We start from the raw sequence: 13,008 nt of genomic DNA, 5'->3' as shown, positions 1-13,008 counted from the left end.
CTGGCTGATGTCTGACTCGCACTGTGTTGCTGAGAGATGATGACCAACGGCAGTATGTGCCAGCCAGACTTCACTTCAGTCTACTAAGATGGACTTCACAGAGGATGCAAACTCAAAGACATGGGATTCTTCTTGAACCGTCTGAAGTATGAGCTCAGGATGGAGTTCACCAAAATTACCTCCCATAAGCTTCCAGGCAGACAGTGATGCTCCTCACTGAATGATAGCTATATCAACTTGGTCAAAGGAGGGACAACACTCTCTGAAAAAAAAAGAACTACATACTGTAGAAAATTAATTAACCACTAACAAAAGCCTTCATCGGCCAAAATCGAAGGACGATGCATCTACGTGTATTTCCTCAGTTAATTCGGGATGATATCAAGGACTTTAACACTACAACTAATAGTTTATACAAAATCATTTTATTTAATCATTGACCCACAGCACTTACTTAGTTTACTCATTTTAACCACCAATAGTTCTAAACACAAATAACTAATATTAATATTATATTAATTAATTTTCTGTTATAGCATAATTTCATTTACAGCTGTTTATTTAAAGCTTTTGTTGTATTTTAAGCGTTTTTAATAGGCTATGTTTAAGCTTAAAGTAACCCTTTCAATTGATTTTTAATAGAGAAATATATCAAATGTTACCAAACAATTATGGCAAATAAGCTTTAGAAAAGGTGAGTAGTATGCATATTATGGATATGCATAATAAATAAAAACACTCTCAACGCCCAGCGTCAAGTCTACAAACTTTATTATGCGTTATGTAATATTTATAATAATAATATTATCTTGTACTTTAGCTGTTGTGAGCATAATATGGACATGTTGGGTTAGTGCCTAATAGGAAAGGTGATCTGACTAATAGCCCCATCTTCTGGGCAGTTTGAACACAACTCACAAACATTATTGTTTATTTAAATGCACACTTGGTCGGACAAGGCTGCAGGCTGCAGAATGAGGCGGAGCTACGTATGGGGCGGAGCTAAACGGGTCGCCCCGCCCACAACACAGTCTCATTGGCTCGTTTATCTTTCATAGACACACTTGATAGGATATGTGATCGTGTGTTATTGTTTGAGAGATACTGAATAGTTGAGCTAAACCATTTGATTATAGTGCTTGTATGTGATATTCAATACTAAATTCCATGGATTATATCCTATGTTAAAAGTGATAAACAAATCGGGATTTATAAAGGCTGAATTTTGGTATTTTCTTAAACAAATACCAACTGAAAATCATATTTATGTGTTTTTTGTGTTTGGTGCTCATGCCTGAATGCCTCATGCAATATACCTTATTTTCTGCTGTAACTGACTTTTTATTGAGGAGAGCCCTCTACGCCCTTGGCTGATGGCATACATTAAAATGTCTAAATTCCTAAAATGCAGATTAATCAATAGATCAAGCAGATACAGATGGCATGCGAAAAGCAAACTTGGTCAATTAAATAATCTATTATTAATCATGCAAATCACTCATGATGATGAGCTGTTCTTTCGGTTCTTTTGAGAATTGCCCGTTGCATACAAGCACATGCCTTATGAACGAATGGTTGAACAAAGAATGAACGACATCGGTTTTCCTATTCTGTCCCCCAATATTAGGATATTTGGAAATGTGTTTATATTACATCTTTATAACTTTTGTGAGAATTGGAGAGTGATTTACAGTTAATTTACTTTAGATGCGCTGTTGGTTTTCATAATCCAAATTTTGGGTTATAAATTAAACTGTTTATATTACAACAACACCAATACAGTTTTTTTTTTTCATTTACATATTTTATAATGAATTAAATTCATAATACATTTTTCTAACCCTGCGTTATAATGAAGGCTTTGTGAAATTGCACAACTATTTAATTTACAGATTTGTGTTTGGTAAGTTACTCTAAAAAGTAATGAGTTACTAACTACTAATTACATCTACAGTGTAATTAGATTACTGTACTAATTACACTGTCTAAAAAGTAATTGCATTACTTATTACTAATTACTTATTACCTCGACCAGATGAAAAATACAAGGATAGATGTGAAACTGTTCTTTTAATTCTTTCAAATACATCATATAAAATCAAATAAATTATTCATGAACTGGCCAAAGAATTTAAGGGGGCAGTTTTAAATTAGAAAACATATATTTTAACATTAAATGTATAGAATTTTTCTAGAGCCTATACAGTATTTAACACAATTACATCAGAAGTAACTGTACGATCGCATTAGAGTTGAATCTTCGCCATAGTAGGGTTAGTAATTTTCTCTACTACATGTGTTTGCAACGGACGGTGATGTACAATACAATTTCGTATCACTTACGAGCCACAGCACTATAATAAAAATGATTGGCCTTCTCTATTTTAAAACGCATCTCTTATCATGTACACCAATAAAAGATGACCGAGCCAATGAGAGTAAGTTATGGGTGTGGCGACAAGTGTAACCACGCCCCCAATAAGTTGGCCCGCCCCGTTCTGCAAGCTGCAGCCGGGGATACTTGGGTGAATAAGCTAAAGTGCAAACATGGCGGCGGCGTGAAACAGTACAAACCAGCTCGGACGGAGGAGCATAAATGAAAACAGCTCGAAAGTTTATTTTCATTTCTTCGTATTAAGCCGAGAGCTGTTTTTGAATGTCCTCTTTCCACGCCGCTTAGGAGAGAATTGTAGAGGGGAAAACACTAGACTGGACTGAACCAACGCCTGAAAACAATACGGCTCGAAGATAAAGTGTGCCGAAATGAACGGGGTAGGTTACATCGCTATATTGTCCATGACCATGTTTGATATAATTAAATTAGTATAGGCATTTTAAACTGGGCTTATCTTTTACCCTCTCATCCAAAATACACGAAATGCACTTGCTGTTTTCGGTTTCTGTTTTATAAGTTGTATGAATCGAGCTGCCATTGAGTGTTTAGTCGGGTGATGCTTGTACAGTTCATTTTATGTCATAAAGCAGATTAAGTATCTGCAGTGTGTAACATTGAGTTCTCAGCGGAGCAGTTTACAGGCCCTGTCGTGTGGGCGTGTTCATCAAGTATCAATAACAGTGCAGGGTGACCAGATGTCCGCGTTTTTGGTGGCCTGTCCCCGGAAATGTCCCCGTTTTTCCAGAGCGTTAGTGAAATATTACAGTGAAATATTACATTGCAAGAAAGCCCGAGCAGCAAAGACTACCGCGTGTTGTTTATTTTGACCAACAGGGGGGGCTGCTCGCTATAGCAGCATTGATTCATTCCTCTTCATTTATTGATTACTAGGGATGGTCGATACCACTTATTTTCTTTTCAATCATTTCAAGTCCAATATTGTCGATACCAGTACTATCTATTAAATTGATTTTTTTTTTTTTGGGAGGGGGGGGGGGGGTAAAATGGGTCATTTCAAATATAATTTTTAGTCATTCAAGACATTGAATGATGGTAACCATGGTTACTACAATATTACTTTAGTAAACCCCTGGTTAAAAGGACCTTAAATGGGCAGTTCATGCTCAAACCCTCCAATGTGGCTTAACTAACGCAGTTCTACAAAGAAGAGTGGGACTGATCTCCAGTTATCGGAAGTGCTTGGTTGCAGTTGTTGCTGGTATAGGTGGTACAACCATAGACATAATATTATGTCTATGGGCACAACCAGCTATTACGTTTAAGGAGGCAGTCCGTTTTTCACATGGGTGATATAGGTCTTGGATAACATTTTTTGCATCAATAAAAAATATATATATTTGCAAACTGTATTTTGAGTTTACTCAGGTTGCCTTTGATTTATGTTATATCGCGTTTGAAGATCTAAAACAATTTAGTATGAAAAATAAACAAAAAAATTAAGAAATCAGGAAGGGGGCAAATACTTTTTCACAGTCTTAGTCTTAGATGACTGCCATATCGGCCAGCAATGTAAAAACTTTTGATCACTATTTGTGAAGGTTTTTGTAGCATTATTGCTTAAAAAGTTAAAAGAAACTGATTGCTTTGATCTTTTTAGACACAACATAAGCAGCGTTCTTTTCTAGCGTTTTCTAATATACGCTGCGTTTATAGATTTACTATTGTCAGTCTGTTCTAATGTTGGCCTAGTAGGGTCAATAGCAATAAATGGTGGAAAACAGTATTGGCCCATACTGATACCATCATCATTTTGTCACTTGAATCAGATTTGATTATTGGCAATGCACACTGTGAGAGCTCCCATTTATTGGTTTATTATAAATTGTTCACCGTCTTTCTGTGTTTTCTGCTACATACTTGGTGAAACAGCTTTTCTTTCCACTTTGCAGTTCCACTTTGTGGCTAGAATGATAAACCAAAACTTGACTTGTGCTACAACGTCATGCTTAAACCAAGAGATGGAGATGAACGTTCCCATTAGGATTGTCCCTATACAATGTTTTTAGTTTTTTTTTTGCGAAGAAGTACGAATACGATTCTTCCTTTTTGGTACTCGCCTATATCCGTTTTTCTTTTTTTTCTGAATTCCATATCAACAGTTTATTTTAAATAAAGTGTTTAAATAAATGAATTCAACATAATATTGTTTTATTTTAAATAATTTATTTAAGTGCTTTTACATGAACCTCACAGCACAAGAGTTGTTTTTGACATATAAAGTGCTGCATAACAGAGCATCACAGATTGCACATTGATTTATTAGTAGTAGTAATAGTATTAGAGTGAATTTTACTATACATTAGTGGTATATTTCAGTCATACTTTTTCCATTTAACTTGAGCTTTTATTTTGGCAAAGTTTTTATTTTGAAGCCAGTGTGATTTTGATGGAAGTTTCTCACCTCCAGAAAAGCAGGTCGCTACGTGAATCAATGTGACTGTTAAACCGCAGAATACTGCTATTTAATTAAATATATTATATGTAGTCTGTATGTGCATCAAGCTACAAAGTGAATTAACGCTCTGCTCGCTGTCATATGCTACAAGCAGAGCATGCGACGATCATGATGATGTTTTCCGTGTATGAGACAAAGAGTTGTAAAAGACATGTCGGCACAACACCGGCTCCACTCATTCCCAATCGCTCACAATTGAAATGCACATTGCATGCAAACTATATATATATATATATATATATATATATATATGTATATGTGTATCAATATATTAAAGCATTTGCAGGTTAATAACCACACTAGGACCTAACGTGAGCGCTGAATGTTTACGTAATATCATTAGTATGCCAAATGGCATCGGTTTTTGTTATTGGAACATTTTTACAAGCGCAAGTTCAAGTACATGAGCACTGTATCGGAAAGTCTGTAGTTCCTGTAGATAAAATGTTATGTCTCATCTGTAAAACTCATTGCTTTGCAGGACGTGATATGTAATGGACACTCGCCATTTCACCGCCTCTTAAAGCACAGCAGCTCAAAGTCACCACATCATGAAGCAATCTCAGTCAAACTCATCCAAGATGGGAAAACTTCACGATTATTCTGCACGCAGAATGAGCCGCAGAAACATGGAGATTGTAAGGATTAAAGAGTTCAATTAGTTATGTGTTTAACTGAATTTTTGTGGTGTGTATAGACTAACATTTGAAGTCATGCACATCTATGTATCACAGCCAGGAGACCCAGTACTGTAAACGGTGAGCTCATCCTCCCAAAAATGGCTGTGAATGAAGAGTTGCAGCATTCGGTGCACCGATCAGAGGAGCAGACGCGGCAGCTGCAATGTACAGCATCATACATACACTCCAGCTGTGACATCACGTTCCTCGGTCAGAGGAAACGAGCCTTAAGCAAAGTTAAAGTACAGAAATCCACACAGAGAATGTAAGTCAACAATGGCAAATTTGGTTCATGGGTGTTAAGTAGGGGGTGGGTATTTTTGAGTAATTTTGTATTTGAGTACTCAAACCTACAAAAACAAGTAATCGAGTCGAAGTCAAAAATATAAATTGTGGCACGTATGTGAATTCACAAATGTTACCAGGTATGGAATCAAAATAAGATAACTATGCTTTTCTTTGGTTGGGGGGTTGGGGGGGACTGAAATGAACAATATGCATTCATAAAACTGAAAAAATAATATGATAAAAACATTTGCACTCACCTGGAGCTTCCATAGAAATCAATACTGATGGCATTAGGGTAACGCACATAAACTTCGTATCTACTATCTAATGCTGTCACACATTGTTATAATTTCACATGTTACTGTTCAGGAAACAAGCGGTGAAAGTTTGCTTTTAATAAAATGTGCTCTGTCTGTGTTCAGAGGTTTCTCGCACATGCAAACATTCTGGTCTGATAAGCTTCCAAGTTTCTCGTACCGCTTCGCATTTTCATTGCACCATAAAATCAGATCCTTGTCCATTGAAAGGCATGACCCCAGAAAGAACCGAAATAACAATCAAAATGACAAGTATTGCCACACTGGACCTTTTAGCACTTCCATATTTTGGAACGCAGGCATAAACGACTGCAGGTTAAACGTTGATAGCGGTGAAAGGGTGAACATGGCAAATAAAATTTGTGCTTACCCATTTGCTCCAACATCAAAAGAAAAACACCACTATTATGTTTGCACATCTTTCCAAATCTTTCCTCAATCCGGGTGGCGGAGGACTAATCTCAGTTGCCTCCGCTTCTGACACGTCAATCCGCGCATCTTGTCACTAGGCTTGTTGAGCGAGTTACCGCGGAGACATGTGGCGTGTGGAGGCTTCACGCTCATCTCTGTGCATGGATGCCATGCACTACTCGCCACACGCCCCACCGAGAGCTAGAACCACATTATAGCCACCACAAGGAGGTAACCCCATGTAACTCTACCCTCCCTAGCAACCGGGCAAATTTGGTTGCTTAGGAGACCTGGCTGGAGTCACTCGGCACGCTCTGGATTCGAACTTGTGACTCCAGGGGTGGTAGTCAGCGTCTTTACTTGCTGAGCTACCCAGGCCCCCGTTTTCACTAATTAATTAAATTAATTAAAACCAATTGCTTTTAAAAGCACAGACACCAGCATATCTTCTTCTCTCATCTAACGCCTCCACAGCGCAGGACTCTTGTAACTGCAAGATTTGGTAAGAAATTAAGAGGGAAAGTACATTGTAATTCAGCTTTGACCACAGCAGGCAAATGAGGAAAGAAAAACAATTTGCGATATTCAAGTAGCGATATTCTTCTAGCTAGTGCAGAATGATTATTTGATTCGTAGATTACTCGTGCACATCCCTATTGTTATGTTAAAGGTGTGCTCCATGCTACTCGCTATAACCACTCCATTATTGGACACTTTTAGCTCACCGTTTAATTAATAATGTCTGACGGCGAATAATGCATTTGTAGATTGGCGGCGGTAACTAAAAGCCTTTGCTTTTGTGTGATGCTTCATCCCCTCCACTAGGTGTCAGTATAAGTCCTAGCTGACTGCCATATTAGCCAGCAACGTAAAATCTTTTGTAAGTTTTTGTTGCATTATTACCTAAAAAAGTCAAAGAAACAGATTGCTTTGTTCTTTTTAGACACAACATAAGTCTCATTCTTTATTTTACATTTTCTAATATACACTGCATTTATAGAATTACGATTGTCAATATGCTTTAGTTGTAAATGTAGTTTTTTTTGAGTGAGGTTGCATTCACACCACTTAACATTGGGAGTGTAGATATTGACTTATTATACAAAAAAAAAAGTATTGTTTTCTGAAATTGCATGATTGCTTAAACTGTATTTTTCCTGCAGTACTGAGACCAAGAATCCACAAAACCGAAAGGTTACGGATTATTATCCCATAAGGAGAAGCTCGAGAAAAAGCAAAAGTGAGCTGAAGGTAGAGCACAGATTTAGTCTTTTTTTAATAAGTGTTAGATGAAATTGGTGTGTTTGTCTCATACATGCCTTTTTTATATCAACAGTATGAAGAGAAGAGGCATCTAGACATGTTGATTACAAACGGCATTGAGAATGGAATGATGGTAATTTCTCACGTTTAATGAGTGTTGCATTTGAACTGAACTGGATTGATACAAGCATACCTTCATTGTCATTCTTAACAGGTCAGGTACATTGAAGGAAAAGGCAGGGGGGTTTTTGCCACCCAGAAGTTTCAGAAAGGGCAGTATGTAGTGGAGTACCATGGAGATCTGCTACAGATTACTGATGCCAAAAAAAGGGAGGCATTATATGCACAAGACCCAACCACTGGCTGCTACATGTATTACTTCCAGTATCTCACCAAAACATATTGGTAAGTTTGGGCACCACACTTTTTCTATTTGATAAATGAAAGAAAACTGCAAGATAAAGCAAAGGAAAATGTTGCACACTGTCTTAGTCAGCATGAAATGCTCCTCACAGCCTATTTTACTTCATTAATCTGATGTATTTCAGCAAGACATCGGCTGTAAAGAAAAGTTATTAAATTTGAATGAAAGCATTGTTTTAATTCTGAATAATATGCACTGTTAAATCATTCAGAATAACACTACAAAAATGTCATGAGAAAGTAAATTGACATGTTGAAAATGATGTTGACTGCAGCTTAAAACATGTGATGCATTAAAGGGATGGTTCACCCAAAAGCGAAAATGTGCTCATGATTTACTCCCCCTCATGCCTTTCCAGATGTTTATGACTATCTTTCTTCTGCAGAACACAAAGATTTTTAGAAGAAAATTTTGGGTCTATACAATGCAAGTGAATGGCTCCAAAAAGCACAAAGGCGCCATTAAATGAATCCATATTACTCTAGTGGTTTAATCCATGTCTTCAGAAGTGATCCAATCCATTTTGGGTGAGAACGGACCAAAATATAACTTTTTCACTTTGATTTCAAGCTCAATTACACTTCCTAGCGCTTTGCCCATGTGTCAGAAATGAGGAAGTGGCCCCTGGAGTCACGAGTTCGAACCTAGGGTTTGCTGAGTGAATTCAGCCAGGTCTCCTAAGCAACCAAATTGGCCCGGTTGCTAGGGAGGGTAGAGTCACATGGGGTAACCTCCTGGTGGTCACTATAATGGGGTTCTCGCTCTCGGTAGGGCACGTGGATGACGTGGAGAATAGCATGAAGCCTCCACACACGCGATGTCTCCGCGGTAATGCACTCAACAAGCCACGTGATAAGATGCGCGGGTTGACGGTCTCAGATGCGGAGGCAACTGAGATTCGTCTTCCGCCACCCGGATTGAGGCGAATCACTACGCCACCACAAGGATTTAGAGCACACTCTGAATTGGGCATGCCTTATTGGGAGAAAAGGGGAGGGGAAAAAAAGCATTAGGAAGTGGAATCGAGATTGAAATTGTGATCGTGTCAAGAGACTGCAATGGCAAGATGTACAGTCAAAAAAGTTTGGTCTGTTCTCACACAAAACCGATTAGATTGCTTCTGAAGACATGGATTAAACCACGGAGTCATATGGATTAGTTTAAGCTGCCTTTTTATGTGCTTTTTTGGAGCTTCAAAGTTCTGGCCAATGTTAACTTGCATTGTATGGACCTACAGAGCTGAGATATTCTTCTAAAAATCTTAATTAGTGTTCTGCAGAAGAAAGTAAGTGAAATACATCCGGGATGGCATGAGGGAGAGTAAATAATGAGCGAATTTTCATTTTGGGGTGAACTGTTCCTTTAAATACTCCTTAAAAACTATTGCATTTTATATATGGTCTGTAATTTAATGCATTTTACTGTGCACTTGTTACTCAACAGTGTGGATGCTACAAAAGAGTCTGATCGTTTGGGAAGGCTTATCAACCACAGTAAAAACGGCAACTGCCAAACCAAACTCCACGACATTAACGGAATACCTCACCTCATCCTCGTGGCCTCCAGAGATATACAGGAAGGAGAGGAACTCCTTTATGATTACGGCGACAGAAGTAAATCGTCGATAGAGGCTCACCCGTGGCTAAAACTTTAATGTATACAGGGGAGGCGGAGGGGGGCACCTTGTTTCTTAACTAGACAGTTTTTAATGTAATTATTGCCTTAGTAAACGGAGAATGTTATGGGATAGTAATTGTATGGGTATGTTACACAGTGACGTACATGTCAAATGTGTTAGATTGCGGTACATATTCAATGTGTCCTACTTTTAAGATATTTATCCTGCTCTATGACATGCTAGTTTCGGCACATTTCTTTTTGTATATTTTATATATTGGTAGATCAGTGCTTCCAAAGCATGCAGTTATAGTCCAACTTTCTGCATTTTTATAAAGAGTTTTCTTAATCTGATGTATGGTAGTTAGAGGCTTAGCAATAATTATTTATAATGCCCAAACAGTTATGTTTGAAGCAGAAAGCCAGTGATGCTTAAAGGAACAACATTTTAAAAGGTTCAGAAAACTGGAACGTGAAACCAAACTTTGATATCATTTGAAATGTTACCGCTGTTACAATGCTGAGTGTGTCACCTGATCAAAGCTGTACCTGTTATACAATCAATTGTATGAGATGGTAGATGCATTGTTTAAATAAACAATTTTATGCAATCTTATGCCTCTTGTATATATCCATCTCATTTATTGCTCTTTGGCAATTATTTATGCTTAAATATTTAGATACTTTACTCATTTGTAGAAGCATAACTGACAGATTACCTAGATAGATTTCAATAGACAGACTACATGATGTGGGGAAATTGTAGTACAACCAAAGTCTTTCTAGCAAGTCAGTCCACTGTCGGCCATTTTAGGAACCAGTCATGTCAGTGCAGCTCCTATATACTAGAAAAGAGAAGGACAGAAATCTCCAAAACTATTGGTCAAGACTACGATCAAAGAACATATTTTAAATCATCAATAAAATCTGACAATACTGATATCATAAATTGTGCTTCCTCACCTCATATTTAGCTAAAACACGCGATTTTCCCGGCGTGTACAGGCGATTGGCTCTTTTACCTGTAAGGCTGTTGTATTTATGTTGCAGAACAAAACATCCTTAAGTACAGACCTTATTTGAATAATATTACCTTTTTTATTTTGATAAAATTGTAATAAATAAAAATGACAAATTCCCGAACGAACCCATGCTGGGTCGAAAAATAAAAAAATATTTTACGGGGTTTTAGACAATAAACTAAACGGACAAATGGGATGCGCGGGAAATCCAATAACGTCATAGTCACTTGGGCGGCCCGTAAAAATGCAGCAAGAGTTTCTGCACGGAGGCGGCGCACGCACAGGAAGGAAGTTTTGTTTTGATAATTTTACTTTGGTAATTTTGAAATGTTGAAAACGTTTTATCAACAGTATGAATTATCTTTTAGAATTTAAATGAAGTTAAGTTGAACAGTAGATAGTAAGGTATATAATATCATCTTGTGTGATCCAATTCTGTTTTTAAAAGACTGTTTCACCAGCTATTTTGCTAATAAACTGGATCAAGTCTGTCACAAAACCTAGTGAGCTTCCTATCTAGGCACCATCCTATGATATCTAATATGATGTATACTCTAGGAAGGCTAGAATGTATTAAACTTAGTTGGTCCTATACTGCCGGTATTGTACTATTTGTTATTATTTATTTTACTTAGAGGTCAATTCCTGTAAAATGTTGTGTTAAATCAGAAATAAAAGTGTAAATTATTAGCAATTTCACTAGTAGTCTCAGACTTTGGAGCTCACTGAATCTGAATAGTTGACACGCTATACTCCAGTGGTTTAATCCATGTGCTCAGAAGAGATATGATAGGTGTGGGTGAGAATGAGATAAATATTTAAGTCCTTTTTTTTCTATAAATCTCCACTTTCACATTCCTTTGTTTTAGGCAATTTGCATTCTTCGTGCATATCGCCACCTACTGGGAAGGGAGTGGAATATATTGTTAGAAAAAGGACATGGATTTGATTAAACCACTGGTGTCGTATGGATTTTTATGTGCTTTTAGGACCTTCAAAGTTCTGGCCAACATTCACTTCCACTGTATGGACCTACAGAGCTAAAAATCTTCTTCTTGTAAATGAGAGAATCTTCATTTTTGGGTGAAATATTCCTTATAACAAAAACATGTTAACCTGTCACAGCAGCTACAATGTACATTTAGTCTTATACTGTACATTCATATAAAATCTTACTTATACACTGATTTGTTTATAAATGTATCTTTATGTTGATTAAAAAAGCCTCATGAATATATTATGCATCGACATTTTTAAAACTGGATTTTACATTACCATGCTAGATTATTCTAAAATAATATTATTCGCTCTCCTTTAGATGATGAGTGAGTGGTGTCCTGTGACAAAGGTATATGATCCTCTCAAAGCGGGCAGTATCGATGGCACAGATGTGGAACCCCATGACAAAGCTGTCTGGAGGGCGATGCTTGCCCGCTACTGGACTAACAAGGGCGTGACATGTGACCCTCAACTGACTCTGTTTGTTGCACGCTTAAATTGAGGTTTGGAGGCAGGGATAGACCCTTTCGGAAGCCCATCAATTTGACTTCCATGATGCCCCCGAGCAGGTCAGCGGATCGTTGGGAAGAAACCAGCATGCGAGAGGAGAGGCAAAGAGACCGAGCTGCCACCCTGGAACTAGATAGAGAACACGGACGGTGGCGTGAAACGAAAAATGACTGGGACAGAGGGAATGATTGGAATGATAGAGGTCACAACAAAAGGAAAAGAGACTCGTATGGAGACGGAGAATAAAACTAGATGCATTTATAGCCAAATACTTCCAAGATTGTTGTTAATCTGTACTTTTTTGTTGTTAGTTTTTATTTATTTATATTTTTTCAGTATCTTAGTTTTCACTTTTTGAATAAAGCCTAAAGGAATAGTTCACCTCAAAATAAAAAAAAATAGTAAACTCATGTTGTTCCAAACCCGGTTGACTTCCTTTCTTCCGTGGAACACAAAATGACAGCATACGGGTTTGGAACGGCATAGGGGTGCGTAAATAATGACATCACTTTCATTTTTGAATGAGCTCTTCCTTTAAATTTGAACTGAATTTGTACTAAGCACCAATAAATGAATGTCATATGATTCATTTAAATGAAGACTCTC

General features: G+C 37.4%; 1 protein-coding gene across 1 annotated transcript; it reads left to right on the top strand.

The window, feature by feature from the left end:
• Positions 1-2,537: 2,537 nt before the first annotated feature.
• kmt5aa (lysine methyltransferase 5Aa) lies at positions 2,538-10,470 on the top strand. The gene is made up of 7 exons (XM_052116261.1): positions 2,538-2,772; positions 5,353-5,509; positions 5,606-5,816; positions 7,731-7,818; positions 7,904-7,963; positions 8,045-8,235; positions 9,698-10,470. The coding sequence occupies exons 1-7, from the start codon at positions 2,764-2,766 to the stop codon at positions 9,906-9,908; spliced, it is 927 nt and encodes a 308-aa protein (XP_051972221.1). The 5' UTR covers positions 2,538-2,763; the 3' UTR covers positions 9,909-10,470.
• The last annotated feature ends 2,538 nt before the right edge of the window (positions 10,471-13,008 follow it).

The sequence above is a fragment of the Xyrauchen texanus genome, chromosome 43 (genome assembly GCF_025860055.1).
Source record: "Xyrauchen texanus isolate HMW12.3.18 chromosome 43, RBS_HiC_50CHRs, whole genome shotgun sequence".
NCBI lineage: Eukaryota > Metazoa > Chordata > Actinopteri > Cypriniformes > Catostomidae > Xyrauchen > Xyrauchen texanus.
This window is presented reverse-complemented; position numbering and strand designations above follow the sequence as displayed.

Excerpts from the sequence above, each read along its gene's own strand:
- kmt5aa (XM_052116261.1), top strand. Across the intron at positions 5,817-7,730 it reads CAGAAATCCACACAGAGAAT|TACTGAGACCAAGAATCCAC; the intron begins GTAAGTCAACAA and ends TTTTTCCTGCAG. Across the intron at positions 8,236-9,697 it reads TATCTCACCAAAACATATTG|TGTGGATGCTACAAAAGAGT; the intron begins GTAAGTTTGGGC and ends GTTACTCAACAG.